This window comes from Crocodylus siamensis, chromosome 12, assembly GCF_052110815.1.
Source record: "Crocodylus siamensis isolate JL-2025a chromosome 12, ASM5211081v1, whole genome shotgun sequence".
Taxonomy (NCBI): Eukaryota; Metazoa; Chordata; order Crocodylia; family Crocodylidae; genus Crocodylus; species Crocodylus siamensis.
This window is the reverse complement of record NC_143406.1, coordinates 33713362-33733090: the sequence shown is the minus strand read 5'-3', so window position 1 is coordinate 33733090 and position 19729 is coordinate 33713362. Positions and strand designations below refer to the sequence as shown.

The 19729-nt window shown below is 44.5% G+C and overlaps 1 protein-coding gene across 2 annotated transcripts in view; it reads left to right on the top strand.

Moving 5' to 3' along the window:
• The window catches only part of SNX29 (sorting nexin 29), a 453573-nt gene that overhangs the window by 33840 nt on the left and 400004 nt on the right, over positions 1-19729 (top strand). For both annotated transcript variants that reach the window (XM_090023172.1, XM_090023173.1), the window contains 2 exons: positions 1836-1917; positions 3838-3920. In XM_090023172.1, coding sequence (XP_089879298.1) covers positions 1836-1917; positions 3838-3920 — 165 coding nt within the window. The remainder of the gene's footprint in view (positions 1-1835; positions 1918-3837; positions 3921-19729) is intronic.

Genomic DNA, 19729 nt, shown 5'->3' with positions numbered 1-19729 from the left:
GGTGGGCAGTCCGCCCTCACCCTGTATGCAAATCTGGGGGGCACATGCCCCCTGTGCCTGCCTTGGGATGTGCACAGAGAGCCACCCTCCCTTCCCAGCCTCCAGTGCTCCCTGGATGAGGTGCTTGCGGCTCCGTCCTGCACCCTGACCTTCCTCAGCTGTGCAGCGCCTGCCCCAGTACCCACTCGTTCCCTCACCATGTGTACCTCCATCTCCCTACCCCATGCTCCTTTCATCCTACACACTTACCAGCCTGATGCTGCTCTCCAAACTACCAGGCTTCATACTGGCAGGCGGATCAGTATTGGCTGATATGTCTTATTAATAATTGGCCATTGGTTGCGGCCCAAAAAACCTTTATCGGTGTACCCCAAAACTTACAGAATATGTTATAATTTTCTAGATCTAGAATCTAATTATTGGCGGTTTGCCTTGAATTTGTCCCCTTCCCACTGCAAAAGCAGAGAAAATAAATAGGGGGGTCAGGTAGCCCCCTTATTCTCTGCCCTCCAACTTCTTCCCCCTGCAGCCACTTCTACCTTCCCTTTACTGTTAGACCCTGCTCTCCCTGAGCACATGGAAATGAGGGACAAATTTGAAAACTCTGACTTTGAAAGAAATATACCTGTAGTAATTTGCATATAGACTTAGTTCATCCAGAATTGATGCAGTGTACCTTTTTTGGAACTGCTACAAGTTTGAGCACAGATACTTCATAAAAACAGTTTTAAGCAGCACTTCTGTACTTATTCATAGTACAAGCCATGCATGAGATGAGTTTTAAAGCTTAAAGACTCATAATTTACCTTCTAGTTCAGGGGTGGGTACAATGGCAGATCTGGCTGGTGACTGGACTTCATTTACACGTGGTCCTTGCCCACATCACTGTGGCCAGGTTCCATCCAGCAGCAGTGGGGCCACAACAATGTGGGTCCAGGGTTTCCATGGAGACCAGCCCCAGCACTGCTGGCAGGGCACATCTGGGGGCAGGGCTGTGAACTTGCAGTGGTGGCAGTGTGGTCCAGAGCTGAGGCAAAGCTGCTGCTTGCATGCCCCAAGCAGACTCCCTTATGAGAGCTCTCGGCTATGAATATTCTATGGAGATGGGGGATTTTCCCCTAACTTGCTCCTTTGGCCCATTGGTTAAGGGCAAGCAACACTTAGGGGCATCCAAACCCCACACTTCCGGGCTTGGGCCTGCACGTAGGATGCCTGCTATGTCTTTGGAAGTATCTGAAGCCCCAGGCTGAAGAGTCTGGGAAAGAGGATGCTTGCAGGTGGTAGTGCCACATGGATTTGAATGATTGAGTTCTGCTCAATCAATAGGTTTTGGAACTGATTTGATTAATTTGACCTGGAACATGAAAGTACAAAAAAACAACTAACTGCCTCCTCTCCCTGCTCCCCCCGAACAAAACAAGAAACCCCAGCCTGTTTGCCCAAAACAAGCCATATGTTTTATAATCCCACTTGGTGTTGGCTGCATTTAATCAGCTTTCATAGTTGGTTTCCATTACTGAGCACGTTCTACTTTTGTACAGTGCACAGGCAATGACAGACGGTGTATTTCATGAGGTTTCCTTGTATGTGAATCTAAGACAACGAGCTTTTTCCCCTCATGCTTATTGGAGAAGAATCCTCACTTTGTATTTGAGTAAATACAGTAACATTTTTTCTGAGCCACCTAACAGGATCAGTCCTATTTTCAAAAGTGACTTGAAATAATTTCCCTTACTACACTGATTAATTACAAATGTAGCAGACAACTATATATACAATTTTTAACATTGCATATTTTCTTATAACTAATTTATATCATTTGGGTGCTATTTTAGATACCTTGGAGAATGGAGATGGACATGATAGTGCTGTTCTTGCAGTAGAACTGGCTCAGAGAGGATCTGAACTCCCTTTCAGGTGCTTATCAAATTAATTTTATTACTTAGAAACAAAAGTGCTGTAATTATTAACTTGGTACCCAAATTATAATTACTTAGTACTTGAAACAAGCCACTAATCAAATTCATTCTGTATACATGTAAAAAGGCAAATGCCAAATTCACACTTCCATATTTTTATAATCCTCTTAATATTTTGTATGATACCCAGTGATACTAAAGGAAACCACTAAATATGTCAAACTTATGGATTTAATCACTAGTTTTGTTTTTTAAAGTTGTTTTTGTACCATTCATTACTTGTGATTTGTGTATTTGAAAGCTCATATTTACACGATTAATAAATTACCACATTTACCCAATTCCAAGGTGACCTGCATTTAAGATAACCCGCCTCCCCCACAATAATTAGATTCTGTATACAGAAGATTTATAATTTATTATGAATCAGAACTCGTGGCAGAGGTGGTGTCTCTTATTAGACCAACTAGATAATTGCAGGAAAAACCCTGGCTTTAGGGTTCCAGGGCGGTAGATTTATTTTTTCTTGTAGGATCATGAGGTTTTCATTTCAGAATTTGCACAAAATGAACTATTCCAACCTGCAGATCTTACAACATCTTCAGCTTTCCTGTGAAATACGAATTTTCATCTCTTCCTAGGAGAAATGTTACAATCTTTGCATTCTCCTATGCCTGAGGAAGAGTGAGTTTTCCTGAAAGCTTGCGAATATCTAGTTGGTCTAATGAAAGATATCATCTCTGCCACAAGTTCTGATTCCTTTTGCCTGTAGACCGATACAGCTACAACCTGCATCAATTTACTATAATTTTCCATGTACTGAATCTAATTATTGGAAGATCATCTTAAATTCAACTCATCCCCCTCCTGCCCCCCCCCACTACTGTAGGCAGTGGGGAGAGAGGTGATGAGGCGGGCAGTAATGGGGCGGGTATTGAGGGATGCAGTAGGGAGGCACTAGGTAAGGCAGGTGGTGGGGAGGGCAGTAAGGAAAAAATTAGTGGGGAAGAGTAGTGGGGGGCGGGTAGTGTGGAGGCAGTGTGGCAGGCAGAGTGAAGGGCAGGCTTGCCCATTGCTTCCTGCCCTCCCATCCAACTTACCGCTATTGTGTCTGCCCCCCTCAGCCTTAGGCTCCCGAACCGCTTTCCCATGTCCTTCTCTCCACTTCTCCCCTCCACGCCACTTCTGTCCTCTGGAGCTTTGGGTCTTTGCCCTGCTGAGGTCTCTACTCCTCAGCTGCCCCTCAATATCCTCCCCTCCCCACCTTTGCTCTGTACCAGGAAGCTCTTTCCTTGCTGCAACCTGTGGCACTGATTATGGCTCCAGCTCAGCCCTGTAACAGTAGTGTAGAGCCAACTGCTGGTATAGGGCCACGCTGCAGTACGTGCTCTGTGTTTCACAGTGAGGATTGAACCTCCCAGCATGGACCAGAGGTAAGGAGTGCAGCAGAGGGGAGAGTGGGCAGAAACGGCATGCAGGGGAGACTGAGGGCAGTGGGGGAGGGTTTGTGGCAGCAGTTGTGGCTCTGTCTCCTGCTCCAACTGGGTTGGGACCAGAGCCAGAGACACAGCAACTACTTGCCCCTGCAATATACTCAGTTGTAAGGTGAGAGGCTTTCCTCTTCCCTCCCCCCCATATTAAATGGGGCAAAAAACTTTGTCTTCTAGTTGACTAAATACAGTAGAAGTTATAGATATTAAAAAAAAGCAAAACAAAGGGAAAAAACCTTCCAAAGAATTGTTTGGCTTAAACAATGTTTTCTTCTCTCTTTACAATTACAGCACATGAATCATAGTTACATTGTGAATAGAATGTTTCCATTATTGTTTTGAGGTCTGCAAATCTTCCTTCCTAGTTTTTGAATTCCACATTTTGTTTCACATATTTAATATTGATGACATTCTGTCTTTTTAACTAGAGTGGAAGTTAATCCTGCTGTTCAAGTGAATGCTTTAAGCAATATGTTGCCTTCAGTCACTGTTCCAGAATCAATGACAATTAGTAAGTACTTACTTGATCCATTTAGATTGACATAATTTGCTCTTCAGAATTTGTTTTCAAAGTTCACTGACTTTTTAAAAATGTTTGGTTTCTTTTTCTCTCTTCTCAATAAGATGTGGTAGAGCAAAGCCTTTACTTGAACTGACATACAGCACTATACTTCTGACCTTCTGGTTTCTGCTGGGAATCTGAACTCTGAGATAATTTTTCAGTCTGCCATTTCCAGAAGTTGATAAGGTGTTATCAGTGTGGGACAAAACCTTTTTTCTCCAAAAACTACTAGGAATTATATCATTAGATACGTCTTTAACCATTACAAAAGAGCAATCAACTTGGTACCACAGAATGGCCAGGAAACATCTGAATATGAACAGTAGTTATATTGAGATCACTAATTATTTTTCTTGACATACTTACCATAGTGAAGAAAACACTTCCATGTTTCCCATTACCTTACAGTCCAAAGATATGGTATGGAAAAAGTCAAATCCTATCACAAGGCTAAGTATGACTTTCATAAACAGAGCCTCTACTCTGCTTCCTTTCCATATTACCACCTATTACAGTTGAGCTGGGGAAGTGGTCTCAGGTTGGTACTTAGCCAAGGCTGAGACTGTTAGGTATTTAGGTGTGGTAGGCATCTTATTTACATAGCCCTTGACTACAAATTCCTTATCAAAGCTTTAAAAAACTGAAAAATTAAAAAATAAAAACCCATTCTTGTTTGTTAGTTGGACTAGTTACTTATATAGGTCAAACAGTGTGCATTTATTTACCTGGCTCTTCAGAAAGCTACCCAAACAGTCTCATGGAAGCAGGTTTTCACAAATTCTCTTCTTCTCCCCCCACTTTTTTCCCTTGATACCAGCACTTAATGATGTTATTCATGAGGATGGGAATGATGTAACCAAATTTCATGTATGAAAATGCATTTGCCAAATGATTAACGTGCTTAAGGGGGAACCGGGAGATGATTTTACCTCGATTTTTGGCATACAAATAGCATCCAGTTACTTCCCCCATCGTTATAGTACCATATTGTGTATGCACCTGATAACATGTGGAAATGTACAGCTAAAGTAGGTAGGATGGAGCTTGGAGGATAGAGCTTGGTCTGCTGGGTAACCCTGGACAAATCATTAAGTATCCATGCCTCAGTTTTCTCATCGGTGAAATAATGCTCTTTCATAAAGTGTTTTGAGATGTTTAAATGAAGAGTGATATGTGCATGTATATGTGTGTGTGTTTAATATAAATGTATATATATAATAGTTTGGTGGCATTCTTATTTGTTAAATATACATTGTACATTTGTAAGAGTCTCACCTTGTCAGAAAATGTGCTTTTCATGTATTTGTTAAAGTGAACTCTGAAGCTTAATTTTATTGATTTTTGCTGGAAAAGAGTATTACAATGTAAGTGCAGCTGGAAACTGATCCTTTTTGCTGTTTTGTTCTAGTTAGGATTAGCTTCAGTGTTTAAAACTACCTACAGTAAAATCTCTGCTATCTGGGATTTTACTAACTGGCATTTCTAGTAACCGGAATTTCTGGCCAGACACGGAGGGGTGGGAAGCTCACATGTGGCTGCTGCCACCACCACCCACCACACTGCGCTACTGCCACTCTGTGTGTGGTTGCTGCCGCCCGTCGCCCCCTGCTCTGCATCCAGGCAACCCTGTGCTCTCAGGTAACTGGCATTTTTACATTACCGACACCCTGCATTCCCCACTCGTGCAGGATATCAGGGATTTTACTGTAGTATTGTTGGCATCCACTAGGGGAAGCAATTGGTCTTTTCAGTTGACTTTCTGTATTTGGGATTATGTACTGTTAATCTTCTGTAGAACTGAAAAAGTAAAAAATCATCCATGGTCTGCATTTTAGTAGTTGCTATTTTACATTCTCCAGCTAAGATGGAATGCAGCATAAACATAAACATTAACATGTATTTTCAATTCATAAATTTTATTTGAGAAGTGACATAAGTCATTCTAAGCAATTTATGAAGCTGAGTGGATCTGTTTAGTTTATATTTCTGGTTAGCATTTTTCTTAAGTTGCAGCATATTAGTCATGAATAATTATATAAATACTGATGGAAAATCATGTATTTGTGGTCAGTGTAATTTTTTAAAAGAATAGCTATTCTAAGTACTGAAAAAATTCATTGATTTCTGTACCTAGGGTAATTCAGTACTGTGAAAAAAATCTTTAGTGGTTAGCTTTCTCTTTGTTATAATTAAAGAAATGGCTTATAAACAGTGAGGCTTCTAGCTGGTTGCATAGCAACACAAGTCTAAACACATCACAGATAAGAAAAATGAAATAGAATAGTACAGTAATAAAAGCCATGGGGCTTCCAAAATGAAGTAGCTTTTGACTGTTATATCTTTGAAGATAACAATAGTGGGGGAAAAAAGCAAGATTTGGGGCCTGGGTACATAACATGTTTTCACGAATGTAAATGTGTAATTATACTAATGCACTGAAGGAGCAGATGCATGTTGTACAGCCCTATACTAGTTTAAGTTATTCAAATATCAGTGCAAACTTACCCTGGAAGAAATCAGAAGACAAAAAATAATGACATTAGTTGTGTAAGTGCTATGTAATGTATTATCCCTGCCCCCCTCCACCCTTTTTTCCTTTTTGATTTTATAGCACCTGCCAGGCTGTGCAAAACACACCATGTCGTTTTGACTTCCATTTTGCTCTTTTGAAGGGACAGGGTTTCATTTTGCTGTTTCAAAGCACTGTCCTGCTTTGTTTCATTGACGCTGTTTTGATGCATTTTGATGTTTTGCCCATAGGCTATAATAGGGAATCTCAAAAATTACAAAAATGCCTATAACTTTGTCATTTCATGCCTGGTTCAGATGAAAATTGAAGGGATGGTAGCCCCTTCTGAGGGTATGAAATCTGCCAACGTTCAAGGAGATAGGTGTAGGTGTTTCTGGGAAACTGCACCTCAAACTGTTCAAAGCAAAACTCATATCACTTGCTGCAGAGTGCTTGGCAGACTTGGATGCTGGCTCTGGCCCTAGCCGGCAGCAGTTGCTGGCTGAAACCCTGCATGCAGATCAGGGGCCTGCGCCCCCTGGGAAGAGCTGGGGAAATGATCAGAGAGCTGGGGAATCAAACCGGGAGCTAGATGTCAGTATCAGAGCAGTCCATCCCTCTTCTTCCCCCTCCCGGTCCTTAGTTTCTGTTTAGCTGCAAGCAAGCCTGGCTTTGAAACTCAAAACATTTCAAAACTTTTGAAACATTTCAAGTGCCATCATTTTGTTTTAAAGCTGTTTTGAAACTTTTCGTTTTGTTTTGGTTTCAGTGTTTTGAGCTCAAAACATGCTGAAGCAGTTTTGAAACAGAACACCCATCAAAATTTTGCACAGCCCTACCTGACATGTAGTTTGGTAGGTGTTGCTCTAAGAACCTTCTTTGAAATACTTGCTAGCCTTTTTGAATGTATGTGTGATAGGCTTATGGCCACAGTGGTGGCTCTGATGCCCCCAGTTGGCTTTGCAGCTCCTGCCTGGCTTGGACTCTGTCACTGTCCCTAAATGGCTCTCCTGTCACTCCTTGTTCTTAATATTAAAGGTAGATAAAGGTTAACTGAGGCTGCCAACAGGCCACAGAGTGAGCCCTAATCCTAATAATTTCCCATTGGGTCTCTCATGAGCCCCCCACTAGCCTCAGTTCAGCTCTCAGGCCTAATGGGGTCTCTCTCAGCCTGACTAGGCCCCTGTAGGGCACCTGTAGCCTTAAGGGCAAATTGTGTGGCTCCTTTTCCTTTCCTATACCATGCTCCAAGCCTTGCAGATGTTGTTTCTCTCTGATGTTGACTATTTATACACTCAGCCCCCTTGCGCCCTTGGATCGCCTGGTCCTGCATGTGGCCTGTCCTCTAGGCTTTTGGACCTTCTAGTCCAGCTTAGCCCACTTTGGGCTTGTAGACCCTCTGGTCCGAGTCTCAGTCTCTTCCTAGGCTCCTGGACCCTTTATTGGGCCCCACCCTCAATCTGAGGGCTCCTGGGTTACTGTTTTCAAATAGGCTTTGAGCCTGCCACAGCTGTCACATTCTACAATGTTTAGTTAAAGTGCCCCTGCTGCCATTTAGAAGCACGGGGATGCTGATACACAAGACACTGTGGGCACTTTAATTAGAGTGGCTCCTGGAGCCTCTCTAATTAAAGCACCTCCTTCCCATTGCTGGAGCACATGTAAAAACACACACATATCAAAATGTTGAAGTAGACTAGAGTGGAATCTTGGCCCTATAGGCATAGCTTCCTTTAACTTCAGTAGAGACAAGAGTTCACGCTATGTGTAGGGGTGCACTGATGGAGATTTTGGGGGCTGATACCGATAGCTGATTTTTCAGAATGAATATTGGCTGATACCAATCCGATTTCTGATATGAAGCCTGGCAGCTTGAAGAGCAGTGTCTGGCTGGTAAGCCTGTTGTGGTGGAAGGGCATGGGGGGGCAGATCAAGGCCTCTGCAGTGCAGGAGGGAGTGGGGCTGGGGCACAGGCAGGGTGCAGGACGGAGCCATGGCTTGTCCAGGGGCTGTGGGGGAGGCGGGGGGGTGGCTCCCACTGCTTTGTGCACTCTGGGAGGGCATCTGGGGCGTGTGCCTCTGGGTCTGTGCGGGCTGCGCCGGGCTCTGCTCCAGGTGGGCAGTGGTGGAGCTGGAAGGGGGAGGCTACAGCCACCCCAAAATTCTCTGTAGCCCCCCAATCCCTTCTCCCAGTGCAGCCGCTACCTGTGCTAAGCACAGCCTGGCCCAGCCCCTGCCAGTTAAAGCCACATGCAGCCCTGACCCCATCCCGCCCTGCACAGATCTGGGGACACCTCCCCCACCCCTGTGTGCTCCCAGGATGTGTGCAGCAGTGGGAGCCGCCCCCCTCTCCTGCCCCCCGGATGAGCCGTGGCTCTATCCCATGCCCTGCCCTGTGCTGTCCCTGCTGAGCAGTGCTTGCCCCAGCCCCAACTCCACTCCCTCCCTCAGCACAGGAGCCTTGACCTGCCCCCCCACGCCCCTCCCCTTCTGCCTCCCCCCTCCGCTTCCACCACAACAGACTTACCAGCTGTACACAGCACTCCAAGCTGCTAGGCTGTGCTTCTCACTGCCTACGTGCTGCGCTGCAGCTGCACACATACATGGGGCATTTATTGGCCACATCAGGTCGATTTTCAGTACAGTCAATTTTCTTTATCTCGGTGTTGATTGGATATCAGAGTGATATATTGGTACACCTCTATGTATGTTCACATTTCATATTTAAGCTTATCTTTTTTTGTCTGCATTTTCCCTTTCCTACATTATTTCTTCCATTTTTTTTTTTTACATTCAACTGTTTTATCTCCAACTACTTTAATTTATAAAATGTTGGGTACACTTTATATGAAAGGAATATATAGAATAAAGCTCATTCATAGAATTATAGAAAATGAGGGTTGGAAGAGACCTCAGGAGGTTATCTATTCCAACCCTCTGCTCAAAGCAGGACCAGCTGCAACTAGATAATTCCAGCCAGTGTCTTGTCTATCTGTGTCTTAAAAACCTCTGAGGAAAGAGGTTCCCCCACCTCTCTGGGTAACCTGTTCCAGTGTTTTACTACCTTCCTAGGGAGAAAATTTGACCTAATATCTAACCTAAACTTCCTTTGCTGCACCTTGAGACCATTGTTCCTTGTTTTGTCATCTGCCACCACTGAGAACAGTCTAGCTGCACCTCTTTTGAACCCCACTTCAGGTAGTCTTCTCTTCTAAACCCAGGTAGTTGAAGGCTACTATTAAATCCCTCTCAGTCTTCTCTTCTGTAGACTAATAAGCTCAGTTCCCTCAGCTTCTCCTCAGAAGTCATGTACCCCAGCCCCCTCACTTTTTTTGTTGCCTTCTGCTGGACTCTCTCCAATTTGTCCACATTTTTTCTGTAGTGGGGGACTCAAAACTGAACGCAGTACTGCAGATATGGCCTCACCAGGATAGAGGGGAATAATCACTTCCCTTGACCTACTGCCAGCGCACCTACCAATGCAGTCCAGCACACCGTTAGCCTTCTTGGCAACAAGGGCAACTCTTGGCTTATATTTAGCTGGTTCACTGTAATCCCCAGGTCCTTTTCTGCAGAGCTGCTGCACAGCCTGTCAGCCCCCAGCCTGTACTGGTGCCTGGGATTGTTTTGATTTTGCACTTGTTCTTGTTGAACCTTATGAGATTCCTTTTGACCCAGTCGTCTAATTTGTCTAGGTCACTCTGCATCCTAGCTCTACCGTCCAGCATATCTACTACTTCGCCCTGCTTGGTGTCATCTGCAACCTTGCTGAGGGTGCACTTTAAGACATCTTTCAGATCGTTGATGAAGACATTGAGCAAAACCAGCCCTAGGACCAACCCCTGGGGCACTCCACTTGATACCAGCTGCCAACTAGATATCAAGCCATTGATTACTACTCTGTGCGCCTGATGCTCCTACCAGTTTCCTATCCATCTTACAGGCCATTCATGCAGCCCATACTTCCTTAGCTTGCCTGTGAGAATGTTGTGGGAGAGCATATCAAAAGCCTTGCTAAAATTAAGGTACACCACATCCACAGAGCCAGTCACCTTGTCATAGAAGGCAATCAGGTTGGTGACGCATGACTTGCCCCTGGTGATTCTATGCTCACTGTTTCTAATCACCTTTTTCTCCTCTGAGTGCTTAGAAATGGATTCCATGAGAATTTTCATGATTTTTCCAAGGACTGAGGTGAGGCTGACTGGTCTGTAGTTCCCTGGATCCTCCTTTTTCCCTTTTTTAAATATCAGTACTATGTTTGCCTTTTTCCAGTCATCTGGGACCTCTCCTGATCATGAGTTTTCAAAGATGATGGCCAATGCCTATATAGTTGCATCAACCAACTACCTCATTATCCTTGGGTGCATCCCATCTGGCCCCATAGACTTATACACGTCCAGCTTTTCTAAATAGTCCCTAACCTCTTCTTTTACCATTGTTGGCTGCTCACCTCCTCCCCAAACTGTGCTGCCTGGTGCAGTAGTTTGGGAGCTGATCTTGCCTGTGAGGACTGAGGCAAAAAAGGCATTGAGCACTTCAGCCTTGTCTGCATTCTCTGTCACAAGGTTGCCTCCCTCATTTAGTAAGGGACCCACACTTCCCTCTTGCTACCGACATACTTGTAGGAACCCTTCTTGTTACCTTTCATATTCCTTGCTAGCTGCAACTCCAGTTGTGCTTTGGCCTGCCTGACTTCATCCCTGCATGCCTGAGCAGTACTGTTATACTCCTCCCTAGTTGTTTGTCCAAGTTTTTACTTATTATAAGCTTTCTCTTTTGTGATTTAGTTTACTGAAGAGTTCTGTGCTAAGCCAAGCTGGTCTGACATACTTGCTTCCTGTGCATCAGGATAGTTTGTTCCTACACTCTTAGTAATGCCTTTTTAAAGTACGGCCAGCTTTCCTGGACTCCTTTCCCCCTCAGACTGGTTCCCAGGAGATCTTGCCCATGAGTTTCCCTAGTGAGTTGAAGTCTGCTTTTCTGAAGTCCAGGGTCCTTACTCTGCTGCTCTCCATCTTCTCTTCCTCAGAATCCTGAACTCAATCATCTCATGGTCACTGCTGCCCAAGTTGCCATCTACTATTACATTCCCCACCAATTCTTCCCTGTTTGTGAGCAGCAGATCAAGAAGATCATGGCCCCTAATTGGCTGCTGCAGCACTTGAACCAGAAAGTTGTCCCCCATACCCTCCAAAAACTTCCTGTATTGCCCTCCTAGCAGATGTCAGGGTGGTTGAAGTCCCCCAGGAGAACCAGGGCCTGTGATCACGAAGTTGTCTTCTAGTTGTCTGAAGAAAGCCTTATCCACCTCATCTTCCTGGTGTTGTGGTCTACAGCAGATATCCACCATGACATCACCCTTGTTGCTCTCCCCTCTGTCCCTAACCAAGAGACTCTCAAGAGACCTATCTCCAGTATCATACTGGAGCTCTGAGCAGTCATATGGATCTTTTACATGAACTGCAGCTCCTTCACGTCTTCTCCTCTGCTTGCCCTTCCTGAATCATTTGTACCCATGCATAACAGTGCTCTAGTCATGCAAGCTCCCACCAAGTCCTGGTACTCCAGTCACATCATAGTTCTGTGACTATGTAAGGACTTCCATTTCTTCCTACTTGTTTCCCAGGCTCTGTGCGCTTGTGTACAGACACCTGAGGTAACTAGTTAATTGCCCTGATTTCTGGAAAGGGAATTCTGTAGGCAAACCCCATTAAGAAGTACAGCTCTGTGCTCTTGCTTCCTGGCAGTTTTTGCAGAATCAGGGCTTATGGGTGTTTTGGTTTATTTTTTGCTAGAATCAGAATGATGTATATACTTCTTTCACAGTCAGACTTTTAAAATTAGAAAATATTCTTCATAGATTTCCTGACAATTGCCCTTTCTTTCATTCTTATGGGTAGTAGAATCACCCCCCCCTTTTTTTTTTACTGTAATATTGTAAGACCTTTAACATAGTAGAAATGAGATGTTAGATATTAGCACTTCTATTATGATCTGAGTCTTCTCTAGCTTCTGTAGCTTAATCTTTTTTCATTTTTTTTAATTTAGATTGTGGTATATTTGTTTTTTTACTATATTTTATCATTCTGTTTTCAGTTTTTTTTGTGTGTTTACTTCATTTGTTTATCACCAACAACCAGAGTGCTTATAATAGTAGTTCTCATTGGCAACATCAAAGTAGATTTTTTTTTCCCTGATGTCACAATGTTATCCGCATTTCCTTGTAATGGAACAGCCTAACATAAGGCAAGTAGATATGCACCTTTATAGATGAACTGCAGTCACAAGCTTTCATGAATTTGAGTTCACTTTATCAGATGCTGTTAAAGCGTTATAGCGTTTGGAATGAAGTGGAGTGCATGTAATACACCAACATAACTTTTCTGCAAGACTCCTCTTCTCCCTCACCCCCCAAGTTCTCAGGCTGTGCAGAAACGGAAACCCAATTCCAAAGTTTTCCTTTTAGAGATCTGCAGAGGGAGCTATATTGTCTTGTAAGTAGTGTAACACAAGGTTCTTCTTACTGCACCTCTGTTTTTAGTAAATGTTTTGTCAATGGAATGTTCCAATATATTTTTCACTCATTTTTAAGCTTGGGGTTAGACACAAGTGTGAAGAAGCATTCTTCATGTAATGATTTCTCTTGCATCCACAGATTACCATCAGTCACTCCTAGACACTGATTCAGTTTCCAAGATTACCTTCTTTCCTGCAAGTTCTTTTGTGAATGAATCCTTTAAGCGCACACTTCTGATGCAAGATGTAATTAAACTGTTAGGTATTTACTTTGAGACGGAGGAAACACCTGAGTAAATTAAAATTAAGAAAAGGGGATGAAAAAATATTCCATATACTGTCTTTTCATGCTATATCAGAAGCTTGTGAAGAATAGCTCCTTGACCAGAGTATCTCTAGGTATACATTAAAAATTATTTCAGTTGCCACTCATTCTTCTCAGGAAGTGATTATATTTCATACTGATCAGATCCTTGACTAGAGAGCAAGAGAATTTTGAGATTATTAACTTGTTCTGAAGATGGCAATAAAGGCATGTTGAATATATCTCACACCTTTGGGATGTGGCAATACAATGTCTGTAACTAATGTTCTGAGAATGACTGTAGAAATACTTGTTTAAAAGTGAAGGCTTTCTAGACTAAAAAGCCTGTATATGTATTATCTGAAGATATGTATTTTTAAAGCAGACATTAGTACTACTTACTTGGCAACCCAGGGTAAATCATACTGAAATAGAATTAATTGTTTGCTTTCCTTTCTGTAAACTTCCTTGACCCATTTTTAGGTTTATTGAGTATAATAGATATTTTAAAGTGATGTTCTAAACAAAAGAGGGTTCTGGTTTGGAATAAATTGATTTATTCAATATGGGAGTTATTCTTTTCCGGAGGTATTGTAAAAATATCTGTCGAGACAGTTTAGGAATTATTAATCTATTTGTGTTAGTATAAGGAGGATCATAAGCCTAGGACAGGGGTGGGCAATTATTTTGAGGGTCAAATGGGGAGTTTTGAGCTGTTGTGAGCCAGGTCAGCACTGTACCCCGCTGCTGCCCCCCCCCGCCCCCCTGCTTCTGCAACAACTCACCAAAACTTCCTATGGGGCTGTGGGTGGGTGGGGAGCAGTGTTCAGGAGTGGGGGTGGGGGGCAGGCGAGGCTGGGATCATGGGGCTAGGTCATGGGGTAGTGATAGCTCTGGGAGATGTGGCAGGGGTGGGCAGTGCTGCCTGGGGGCTAGGTTGTGTGGTGAGGGGAGGGAAGGGGGACAGGGGCATGCAGCAGAGCTCACCTGGGTGGTACAGTGTGTGCTGCCCCTGTGATACTGCATGGGGCTGAGCCTTGCCTGCTCACACCAGGGAAGCCCATGTCATGCTTCTAGCTGTTCTGTTCTCCTTGCCTCCACCAGCGGCTCTTGCTTTTGATCTTGCCTCTGCCAGGCCATGGTTCTCCAAGCAGTCAGGCAGCTTCAGCTTGGCGGCTCCTGCTCAAATGCACAGGGCTCCGGTGCTGGCTCTGTTTGCTGGGGCAGGAGCCACCTGGCTGAAGCTTCCCATCTACCTGGAGTTATGTGGCATGGCAGGGGCAAGATAAAGAGCAGCTTCTGGTGGGGCTGTTCCCAATGCAGCTGCAGCTGGGTGCTGCTGTGCTCCCCCCACCTCCAGCAGCAGCTCCTGCTTTTCTTCCTGGCTGAAGCTGCTCACAAAAAGTGGTGTAGCAAGGATAAGATCAGGAGCAGAAGCTGGTGCTGGAGGTGTGGGGAGCAAAGCAGCTGCAGTTACTTCAGAAGCTGCATGCACTGGCTGGGGCTGGGCTGCGGGTATCAGTGGGAGCCTGGTGTGGGCTGCCTTGGTGCAAGTGGGCAGAGCATGGCCCCATGTGGAGTGCTGCAGGGCAGCCACTGGCCAGATTCAGTCATCTGGCTGGCTGGATCCAGCCTACAGTCTGTATTTTGTGCACCCCTGGCCTAAGACATACAGGACACTTGAAGTTGTATATACGTTTTTAAGCTATGCTGAACTATGAAGAGCGTATATTTTAGGATTGTTGTAGGTTAGAAGTGTCAAACTCCCCCCAAGCTCCAGGCCAGATCCAGACCACAGGAGCTCCTCCCAGGCTGGATCCCGGGCCAGAAGCAACTGTAGTGGGTCTATGCTTGGGTGGAAGCATGAAGCCAGGGCTAGACAGCAGTGTGGCAGCATGGGGCTTTGGCTGGGCAGCCACCTGGAGTGGCGGGGCATGTAGTGGCATGGGGGATGTGTCTGGGCATCAGTGTGGAGTGCGGTGTTTGTGGTGGCACAGGGCTCTGGCTGGACAGCAGTACAGAGCAGGGGTCTGGAGGTGTGTAGTGGTGGGGGGCTGCTGCTGATGGTCATGTCTCTTGGGATTTAGGGACTTTGAATTCTGTAGCTGACCGTACCCCCCAACTTCTGGTAGCCCACTGGATTACTATTGGGCTTGATGGAATGGTTCTGTATCCTGGATCCAACCTGTGAGTGATATGTTTGACACTCCTTTTGTAGGGAATGGAAGATGAAGTATTTTTTTGTAGTGTTCTCACAATATGCATCTTCACTAGAGGCCTTTTCTGTAGTGTTTACATGTTGTATAATGACTCGTGTTTATGTGAAGTTCGCGTAAAATGTTACCACCTGATAATGACAGTGTATTTTCCCCTGCTTAACTTGCTTTACACAAGAACAAATGACTACAAATGGTGCAAAACAGCAGTGCAGAAGCAATCCATGAGTTCCTGTCCACACTGAGCAGTTTTAGTAAATGAATATATGGGTCTTGCTTTTGATTAAGCTAAGTGTATTTCTAAGTGCAATTAACACATAATGTCTATCCTTCTACTGGTGTTTTTACATTTACATTTATTAAAAAATACATGTTACTGAGGTTGCAAAAAAAGGCATTACAGAGTTAGAAAATGCCTATCATGCCTAGCATTATGTGTTAGTGCTAGTGCAGCTGTGATCTTGCTCCTTTGTCTAACTGGATGAAGTAAGAATGGAGTGTCTTAAGAAAACAGTAGGTGATCAAAGGGATCCTGGCTTTCTGTCTAAAAATCCTAAATCCTCCGATTTAAAAGAAAAAATCTAGCATTCTTTGATTAAACCCCCCAAATCAATGTTTTTCCATGATTAAAATGAAATGCATCTGTCTATTTGTCTATCTATGGATATATATATGTATCAGTTGAACACGTTTCATTGGTATACTTACAATTTTAAAACAGTTTAGAAGCTTACCAGTGCCTCAGTCATTATAATAAAATACATTCTAAATACCTATGTATTTTGGCATTTGATTTTGGGTTTTTTTAATCTTAGAAAAATCAGAGCCTTGCCTGTCCCCTTCACTCACCAGGACAGAAGTCCAGCTGCAGCTGTCCCTACTTCCCTCCCCTCTGCCTCCTGCTGCTTTGTGGTGTTGAGCAGCCCTGATATGCTGGTGCCCTTCCCTTGCCCATGATTTTGCCTCTCACTCCCAACCGACAGCACCCCTCGCACCTGATGTGCAGTCCCCTGACCCTCCCAGTGCCCCTCACTTCCAAGCTACTGTCCTGCACCCTCTCAGCCCTACCAGTAACCTTCACTCCCGACCCACACCCTGCTGTCTCCCTCCCAGCGTGCTGGTGGGGACCCCAGCAGCTATGGGACTAGGGCCAGGGCCTGCAACCTAGCCCCCCAGCAGTTCCCGAGCCTTGGCAGGAGAGCAGCAGGGCATAGAGCCCTGAGCCTGCAGTGGACAGCCTGCATCCTCCCTAGCCCCATGCACAAATGTTGGGGGGGAATGTGCCCCACCATGCCTCCTTCCTCAGGAGTGTATAGAGCAGCAGGGAGCCAGTTCCCCTGGTTCCCCCTGGATGAGCTGCCTGTGTCTCCGTTCCGCTCCCTGGCTGGGCCCTAGAGATGTGCATTCCCACCCAGGCCCCAGGCACTGCCCCAGTGGGCAAAACCGCCAGCTGCCAACCCCGTCCTACCTGCTCCCTCACTGTAGGGGGCCTCAATCTTTCCCTTCCCCCGCCTCCCTCCAGACTTACCTGCAAGCAGCTGGGAGAGCTGCTTTCCACTGGTGCCTGACTGTATTGCTGGCTGTGTACGTGTGTGCGCATGAACATGTGCATGTGGCACCCCTTGTGTCCCGCTCCCCCCAGGCCCTTGCAGGCTGGAACTTGTACAGTCTCCTCCTTCCAGTCACTAGAATTTGCTGAAAAAATTAATATTGAAGGACTTAAAAAGCCTTTATGAGCCAGGAGATGATATTTAGATACAGATGCTGTAATATGTTTACTATTCGTTTTATAATAACACTTAAGGGATTACTTTTGGCAGTTCCTCACATGAAGTTAATGGAGGAAAGAAAGGATACCTTACCTTAGAATTACCTTGTAATGGTTTTATGATATTGAAGTCAGTAACAGCTCTGATTTAAGAACTTTTGGAAAATACAATTTGGATAGGAGGGTTTCGCAGGTTTGGAATAATACAATGGGGTTTTTTTGGGTCTGCTTTTTGGGTCTGCCTTCCCCCTCGCAACTCCTCACACCTAATGGTTTGATAGCTATGAGATAGACAGTATTAGTATGATAGTCCTTTGCACACTGGGATTTAAGTAAAATATTGGTAGCCAGTTGACATTTTTATATAACAAGACTAGTACATAATCTGACATAATAAGCAACCACTGTTAAGTAAAACCTCGAGACTCGAATAGTAAATTATTGAAGGTTAAAGCTGAAATGTCCCATACCTATTTTAGTCTCAGAGACCATGTTTTGATTGTGGTGTCTGGCAAAGACACCCTCAGATGCATTGCTCTGCTCTGGGCAGGCTGTCTCATGAACAGAAGCAGTGTAGCCATGCTCCTAGGCTGCAAACAGATGTTGACTTTGTGCCACCATAAAAATTGTTATGGTGACACGAAAGCCAAGTGAACAGATATCATAGCCCTTTGTTGCACCACAAGCACCACACACATTTTGTGCTGCCAATAAAGGTTGTAACAATTTGTCCTACCTTTTTGTGGCTGATGTCTTGTCACTTGTGATGGGAGACTGCAGCTCAGTCTCTCACCACCCCAGGCAGAAACTGGCCTTACCTCAAGGGAAAGGGAGAATTCCTTCTTCATTCTGTGCTTTGCAGACCTGCTCTGGGGGAATCATTCACTTGGCTTGCATCTGCAAGTGCAGAGGTTCCCTCCACCTCTGCTTGCACACCGTGGGAGGGAATCATCCCCTCCATGCAGGTCTGCAAATGTGGAGGGGGGAGCCCCTCTAAGATTTTTCCCTCCTGCTTGCACATATCCCCCAACCATTGGGTGGCAGCATGATAGGCATGCTGGCATCTGGTCCACTTTACTCGCTGCAGTCCTGGGGTCATGGTGCCACGTGCAAGTGGAAGGGAGAATCTCTAAGGGAGCTTCCCACTCTTACACTTGAATCTTGTGCTGAGGGATTTCCCCCATCTCCTTGTAGATATGTGCCCCAAGTCGCAGTGGGGCATCCAGGACCCTTTTCTCCCAGGATCAGGTCCCTGAAGTCCTGGGAGAGGCAGGGACCATCTCTGGGGATGACAGCCCCGATGACCTATCGGGTGCAGCTGGTTGCGCTTCAAGAAGACATCTGTTTCCAGCCTTACAGCACTGAAGACAGACCAACTGTTATTGTTACTGTTACTGTCACTTGGCAGTGCTAATTAGCCTAAACACAGCTACAGTTCTTCCAGTTCAAGAGATGGCCTGTATGGAGCAGTGCAGCCTTTGTGATGGTGCTGCTATTGGGCATGGTAAGTTATGGTCTAGATGTGGCCAAAGTTATGCAAGTTCCACATTAATCTGGTGCCCTTTTAACTTTAATTCTTAACTTCTTAACATCAAGAATCAATACACTGAGTTTATAGAAAGTTATTTACCCTACAGGTGTTTTTCAGACTTTTCAGGTTAGCAGCATAGGCTAGATAAATCTGTTCAGAGCTAGCTTGGGTATTCTTGTGCATGCTGCAGTCATATCTCTAATTGCAGTATAGTTGTACCCTAAAAGAAATGGCAGTTGCAGAGCAATGTGAAGGAAGATGTTTGAACAGTTTCTGTTAGCCTTTACTGGTGTTACTGGTCTTGTTCTGTGCAGTTTTGCTCTTATCACTAGCCCAAATACAAATACCCTCTAAAAAAAATAGAATGGCAAAGTATACCCAATCTTCAGGTGCATTTGGTCTTAACTCGGGCAAGGTTCTTTGGATAGGTGTGATATCTTTTATTAGATCAACTAAATAGTTGGAAAAAATGTTCTTTGCAAGCTTTCAGGCATAAATACCCTTCCTCAGGTATAGGGCGACTCTGCTGGTGTTATGTGTTCTCCAGGGTAGACACACATCTACTCAAAGAACCTTGCCTGCCTATGTCCTTAGATCAACATGGCTGCAACCAACAACCCTTTGGTCTTAACTGTAAGATACAAACTTAAATTTAGTATTGGATTTTAACTGACGAATTGACATTTATCACTATAAAAGGAGACTGGTAATGGAATGGAATCTGTTGCCATATGTTGAGCTTTTATTATAGAAGAGATCTTTCTGCTGAGGATGTTAAATCTAAGCTGTACTGGGAAGAAGGAAATAGGTAGAAATAGGACTGTATTATATATCTGTAGAAGGATACTCAAAAAATCTAAATTGAAAGAGGAATTTTTCCATTCTCTCTTTTATTAAAAATGTAATTTAAA